The sequence below is a fragment of the Rhagoletis zephyria genome, unplaced genomic scaffold, assembly GCF_001687245.7.
Source record: "Rhagoletis zephyria isolate East Lansing unplaced genomic scaffold, Rhagoletis_zephyria_1.1 Rzeph_scaffold_09327, whole genome shotgun sequence".
Taxonomy (NCBI): Eukaryota; Metazoa; Arthropoda; class Insecta; order Diptera; family Tephritidae; genus Rhagoletis; species Rhagoletis zephyria.
The window spans coordinates 9,563-17,254 of NW_016166405.1; the positions used below are offsets into that span (position 1 = coordinate 9,563).

Consider the following 7,692-nt stretch of genomic DNA (forward strand, 5'->3'; position numbering starts at 1 on the left):
GTACCCGTTTAGTCATGTTGTAGCAGCGAGATACATAATACCATAGAATTTGCAACGGATCAGGAAGGAGTATGCGGTACGAGTATTTGTTGCTATGCCTGGTGCTGAGCACCGGCATTTCAGTCGCGCATGTAACTGGTAACTATATAATATATAATATAGTTATAACAAAAAAACGATATATGTATATATCCATATATACTAAGTGATATTTCGTTTTTAGCCGCCGAGAAGAAAGTCATCATTGTCGCACGTTCAGCGGTCGCTCCGACGTCGGAGCCCATACAGAAGCCCACTGTAGCACCGCTGCGGACATCCACGCCGCTACCGCCCGTCGCTGAAATTAAACCAACAGTAGCGCCTACTAAGGCACCTGTAGCCATTGTTAACGAACCACCAAAACTTACCACGAAAACCAAGGAAAAAGAAGTTACACTGGAAGTGGCACCCGAAGCACACCCGCTGTCAGTCCCACCCACGACGAACGTGTCAGCCCCTCAGGAACAAGCACTGCCAAAGCAGACTAATCCATTGCTGGTGACCGGCTTCATCACAGAAAATGGCAACATTTATGAGGTCACCGACAAAAATGGCATAGGCATGATCGAACCTCGTCAGAGTCCGCAGAGCGACGACGCTGAACAACATGTCTGCAATTATGGTGCTATTGTTATCTATAGCGATGTACCCTGCAATGAGGCTAATGTACGCATTGGTGATGTTCATCATAAGGTAGTGAGCCTAGCGCATCGTGAGCAAATGCCCGAGGAATCGCAACAGTCTCCGATTGTGGTGCAGCAAGTGAGCGCAGACAAAAATGTCACCACCAGTGGCGATGCTAATGCCAACTCCGCCGATTCTCATGCGAATAACGATGATACCATCGGCGATGTCGATGTTACTCAGCCAAAGCCGGCAAAGAAACGCCGACGTGTCAATAAGAACTCCAGCAATAAGCGTAGACGCAATGGCTACGATAGTCGTCCAAATTCAGTGCGCCAAGGTAGTGGCAGTCGGCGCCGACAGCAAGCAGAGCAGCAACAACAGCGTCGTCGTTTGCAGAACAATAGGAATAAACAACAAAAGCAACGAAAACGTGTGCAACAACAGCAAGAAGAGGAGCCGTTTAGACGTCGTAGCCAGTATACCAATAGCAATGGACAGCGAAGACACGGTTCAAACAACAACAAAAGACGCTATGTTGTCTATGATGACTATGACTATTAGACCATGAATGGAGAGAAATAAGAAGAGACTTAACGCGAATAGGTTATGATAATGAGATGTAAATTTACGAATAAAATTAATGCAAAATATATGTATGAATAGATCAATGTGGTGTTCTAGTGTAAAACAGAAATTTTCGAGCATTAGTTAGAAAAATACTTCATTTCATTTCTGAATTGTTTTGTATGGATAAATATTTTTTAAGGTCTCCACTGCATCCGGGGGATCTATTGGTCGATTACACCCTTAGGAAACCTAATATATTGCTAGGCGGATTTGAGCGCATACATACATTAAGGTGCATCACTTTCCGTACACAAAAATGTCGTTGCTGTTTTTCCATCGGAATTATAAGATATATTAGACTCGTGCCGAAAAATTTCTGAAAAATATTGAGATATACATACATGAGCTGAACCGATTGGAAATTACCTCACAAAAATCATTTTTATTATAGATACATAAAAAAAAAATAGTTTTCAAAAATATTTTTTTTTTCAACAAAATCTCCTCAGGTGATAGAAGAGCTTAAGTTAGAAGGTCTGCATAAAAATGTTTACAAATGTTATCAACGGAATCAAAATAAATAATGAGATATTATAAGGTATTTTCAATTTGATCCAGCTCACGTAAATCTTAATACTTTTCTGAAATATTTTGGCGAAACTTCTATGGCCTTATTCATAAAAAAATAAAGTAGGTTTAAAGAGCTTTATAAATTGACGTTTTCATAAATTTTTAAATTTATAAACATTTCTTAAAGCTACTTTATTTTTTATGAATAAGGCTATTAAAATATAAAAATTTTATAATTCCGGTGGAAAACCCGCATTTTTTTTTTTTTTGGTGAGGCACCTTAATGTACATAAATGTATATTTCGGCTCCACGCGTAATATCCTTCGCATTTTTCCCATCTTCTGGGTAATGCACCGCATTCGAGGAGTAAATACATTTCGCAGAAATAAAATCAATCTTTCGACCAACTCCGGAGCTTTCTTAACTCAGTAGGCTTAGTAGTTGATAACCTCATTAAACCAGCAGGGAGCGCTCATTGAACAAACATTTTATTTATGCTCTAATTTTGATGCGCCGCTTGCTTGGTTGCTCCTCGTAAGATTCGCTCTTTTCTCTATTATCATTTTCTGAACTAGTAGTGTGGTGTAAAAAGCTCTTTCGGCGTTATTTCAAGTTTTGCGTTTGAAAAATGTGAGCGATACATATTTTATGCATCAGTTTATAAATCGGAGTGATGAAAATAAAAATGATGCCGTCAATATGAATAAACTCTTTAACATATACTCCTCTTGCAAATTCATGAGTGAGCCAAATATGTGAGGAGTTTATACATAGTGAAGAGATGGTAAATAACGCTAGCCTTCTGAGTGTTTGAAATTGGAGAGCTCTTAGAAAATATAATTCCTCAGATCGAGAGCGTATTGTGATATCTTTACGATCTTTGTTTTAAGAAGGTTACTCTAATATATCACCACCGACAACGTTAAAATATTGAAAGTGATCTACGAGAAAAAAAACTAGGGAACCTCTGGTATATACGAATTTCCGAATACACGGAAAGTTCCAGCCTTTGAAGACAAACCGGCTTAGGCGTTAGGCCATTCAAAACATGTGACTGAAGAAAGTACAACGTCGAAAGAGGTTAGTTTTCGATTCAAAGTACTTGGAAATTCTTGAAAATAAGGGTCACTAATTTATTATAAAAGGAGTTAAAGGGTAAAATAGTTCTGAAACAAAAATCTAACGTAAAATTTTACTTTAGGTCTGTGAAGACGAGAATTAGGTTTGAAGTCAATTTATACATAAAATTTCATACAATTGAATTTATGACTAAAAAGTGTAAACTCTAACCCACTGTAAAAAAGTTGCTCTTAGGGCTTCATTATTGCGATTGCTGAATACCCTTTGTGGTTGAGGTCCTAAATAAAATGTTCCACAGTGCAAATTCTTAAAGTTCTGCCTAATTTGAAAATAAATAAATTGCACGAAAACAGCTTAATTAGTTACCGGAAGTCAAGGTTTGGAAAGCTAAGTAAATAACAATGCATTAGCGAATGACTAAGCAGGAAGAACTATTCAAATAAAGGGACATTGCAGCACACAGTGTTGTGTACATATAAAGAGCTGGACGAAAAGGTGTTAAGAAAGACAGAATTAAATCCAATAAACTTTAGGTTATTTTGATGAATGTACTTCTGTCACTGAACTGCTGCAACTTTTATGCAGTGCGTGGCCCTTTAACTGATAAATATATGTACATACATACAAACATACTTAGTGTGCATCCTAGCCGATCGGGCTGCCCACTTGCCTCACGAGCCACGAGAAAATGCAAGGAGCTGAACGAACTGATACAAATAAAAATACAAACTCATCTGCATGCGAAATATGTATGTTTTCTTTTGTCTATACATATATGTATATGTTGTAAGGCCAACAAACCAACTGTCTGCCTGGTCAAATAACTGAAAGAAACATTTTTAAGAGGATTGAAGATAGACAGGCAAGCTTGCTGACAACTGCATTTCATACGGATAAAGCTGACTGAATAATAATAATGCAAATATGCGCCAGCAGAGTGGGGATATAGAAACGTTTTAGATTTATTTGTACAGATAAAGTGAGTAGATGAAAGCAAAGCGCAATGACTTTGCATAAAGGAAGCATGACTTGCTCGAGGGGGAGAGTGAATAGAATATTTAAAGTAAATCCGTGAAAGAAAAAAATACTTTAATTTTTTCCGAGAACAATTACATACTTAGCTTCACAAGTCTTTAAGAGTTTCAAGAAGTCTATTAAGTAGTTTCTTTTTACTAAATGCGAAGCTCAGTATAGAGGATTAAAACTTTATTTGTGAAAGGAAATTATAGCCTTGAAATTGACGAAAGAAACTCAAGTAAGACTGTGACGGCGACAGTATATCTCACTTATGCGGCAGCCATTGTCATACTGCGGCCCTACTAGCGTCAGATGCCGTCACCTACTTCAAGTGCTGGCATTTTGCAGCGCACACATCCTCACGCGTCACTCCCTGTGCACCGAGTCATTTGAGCTCACCTGCCCCGAGTTGCTTCGAAACGGCAGCAACTGTTAGTTAAATAGACGCTGTTAGTGCCGCTATGCTACTCTTTGTACTAAACCATGTCCTGGAATGCTGCGCTCTCGCAACTGTTTTAGTACATATCTATGTACATACATATCTAAGTGTGCTCAATTTTTATTGCGGCTGCGCATGGAATGCAATTCTCACCTTGAGTATATTTAGAAAGTTATTAATCGTGTTTCTACTCGTATTGACTTGGAATGCTGATGGCATTTGCAGTGATGGAATGTGGTGAATACTTGGTTTCTGTAGTATGTTGCAGATTCAGCAACTGTTACAATTCTGATACTGTTGGTTAACTGTCAACGCGTAGGCAGCCATTGTCGTTGGCGGCACCTAACATACATACATACATACATACATTCCTACGCTCTGGCATTGTTTCAGGTGAGTGGATATGTAAGAGTCTCTACCATTTGAGTGTGCTTAATTGCATTTGCTTGTTTGTGTGTGTGTGTTTTTAGTTAAGCTTATGAAAGTATGTGGAACTGTAATTACAGTTTGCGAATATGTATGACGCTGCCTACGCGATTATATTTTTTGGACTAAGTTGAGTGCCTAGCAGAGATACTTGAAACATTTAAAATTCAGGCGGAGTACGGGTGGCTTAATGTTTTGTAATAGTGCAGGCTGCTCCTCTGTGTTAAGGAAAGTCACTATATTTGTTGACAACCAAACGGCTTTCAAAATGTTATACAGAATGTAAAGTATTAAAGTCAAAAATTATTCGAAGATTTGACGCACCTGTAGCACCACTAAATTACGCATCCCTCTGCTAGGTTTCCGCACATAGCAATATCGAAGCAATAGACATGATTTGCAAATGCGAGGCGGGTGGCTTCCTACAACCACCGATTTATGATGGACTGAGGAACTATGAGCACGTTGTTTTATTTTTTGAATAAAAACTAAATGAACATTAATTTAAAAAAGAAGAAAAACTAAACGCGCTACGTTTCTAAAATGTTATTAAAATTAAAAAAAAATAATAATTTCAAATTTATTGAAAATTAAAAAAAAAGTTTTTTTTTCCAGAAATATAATCAAATTGAAAATATTACATATGTATATATGTATTTGTTTTTAAAACAATAAAATCTGAAAACAAAAAAAAATTTAATTGGAAAAACAACAAAATAAAAAAAAAATTAATGAACAAAAAAGTTTCCCAAAACTAAACGAAATTATAAATTTTTTTTCTTTGTTAAAAAATAAAGTCTGAAAATTAAAAGGAAATGGAATTAAATAAGAACGAGAAAAAATTTAATTTTAATAAAAGAAAATAAGTTTCTAAAAATCAAATCATAATAAAAAGGATATACTTTTTTTAAAGCATTCAAATCCAAAACTTAAGAGAACCTTAAATAAAAAAAATAAACTTAAAAATTTTCTCACGCGGACAGTGCGACACGACAGCCAAGAGCTGCCACTGTAGCAGCACTTCTCAAAAACTCTTTGAGGAATTTGAAATCTGTTACAACAAAAACATACATCTCCGCTTTTCTTAAAACTTGCCAAGGAAGCATTTTTCTGTAAGATTTTCGTGCCAGATTTAACAAAATCTTTGAAACTATTTTGCCTACTGTCTTTCAATTGCCTTACGAAAGAAACTAAACCAGAATTTCCCTGTTAATCTCACCTAGCCGTAATTATCGCAATTTATTTTTTTAGGTGTTCTTAGCAAGTGGAGGTCAGATTTTACTGGATGCTTCGAGTAAACCAGATGGAACAAAAGTAATACAAAAAAACTAAAATTAATTATTTAAAAAATTAATATTAATTAATTAAAAAAAAAATTACTAAAATGCCGTAAAGTTTCTACAATATCCTGGAAAATTTTCATAAAAATCTCAAAAACGCAAACGGTACAAACCATTAACAAACTGAAGGAGGAAATAATGTTCTAAAATAGCAAAAGACTTCTGTTAGATAAATCGTTGGGATATACTTTTAATAAGTTACTTTTGTTTTAAGAATCTAAAAATTAACTTCATTTACATTCCCAGAAAATTACATTATAGATAAACTTTAAATAATTGTGCATTTATAAATTTTAGTTTAATTTTAAAGACCGTTAACTCTCTCTATTTCAATTTCATTTCATATTTTACCTCGCCTTCTGCTGCGATTCACTTCCATTTCTAACTTTCCTTAAATCATTTCACTTTTCTACTTCACAAAGTTAAGAAAAACTGCCCTACAAAGCAATCGATTATGGCCGCTACGTAGTGGAAACCTGCGAAGCCGAACCGGAAATGTTAATACATTTGCTGGGGCTGGGTCAAGTCAAATGCATTTACAGTTAGTCACAGTTGCAACGTGCAAAACCACAAATTACTCAGCACTACTGCTGGGCCAGTATTGTACACACGCACACACACACACACACACGCACGCACGCACACATTTCTCTTAATGAACTCATTGCAGTCTCATTGGGATGCAACTGCGTTTTAGAGCTGAGGGAATTGCGTGTAAAGCAAAAGCAAAGAAAAAAGGAATGAAACAGTTAACTCTATGTTGCAAGTTCGTACATTATCCTTCACCGCAAACGCATTAAATACTCTCGTCAGCAGAGTAGTAGTCAGTTGTCGCTGCCTGCACTCAGCGTCGCCTTGGCGACTGAGCAACAGCATTGAAAGCCAGCGAAGTAAATGAATGAATTGCGTTGCCTACACTCCGTGCCGACCAAGTCATCATCATGCGCCGCAGCCACGGTTGAGCTTCCTTTTGCACTTCCGCTTCCGCTTGAGGGAGCATTTACGTTGGGTTCACTCGTTTGTGCGCCATAAGTTTTTCTTGCGCATCGACGGCGGCCATAATTACAGGTGTGCTGGTTGAAAAAACCTGTAGCTGTACGTGCATATCGCTTAGCTTTTCATTCGGCAAAAGGTCTTAAATAAAATGAGAAAGTATGCGGATTAAGAAGTGCAACTACAGGGTTTTAAATGAATACAAATAAAATATTTTATAACGAAATAGTAGCTTGGAAGACTGTAAGGCTGGAATGGACTTGACGCATCTAACTAAATATTACCTTGAACTATCTGGAATTTTTGCGTATTACTCGACTGATTTCTTGTTTTTACCGCAGTTACTCTTTAACAAACCGAAGGTAATTCCTGTACATTCACTACGCGAGCTACTTGAAAGCAATACTAGTTAATTTAGTTTTCTATGCAAATGGAGTATTTCTTATCTTTACAGGTCTTCCAGTTATAGGTTTCATTAAATTAATTACTATTCTTGGAGAAAGGACTCTAGTAAACTAATTAAATACAGACAAGCATGATTCTGCTTTAGAGAAAATGAGGAGGGGGAGGCGAAACCTGTTACGAAAAAGTAC

General features: G+C 36.6%; 1 protein-coding gene across 1 annotated transcript; it reads left to right on the forward strand.

Annotated features, from left to right (window-relative positions):
• Positions 1-223: 223 nt before the first annotated feature.
• LOC108375704 (probable serine/threonine-protein kinase DDB_G0280133) lies at positions 224-1,227 on the forward strand (the record flags this gene model as incomplete). The annotated part of the gene is made up of 1 exon (XM_017631848.1): positions 224-1,227. A coding segment is annotated over one exon (1,004 nt), but the record flags the coding sequence as incomplete, so codon positions are not given.
• Positions 1,228-7,692: the final 6,465 nt, after the last annotated feature.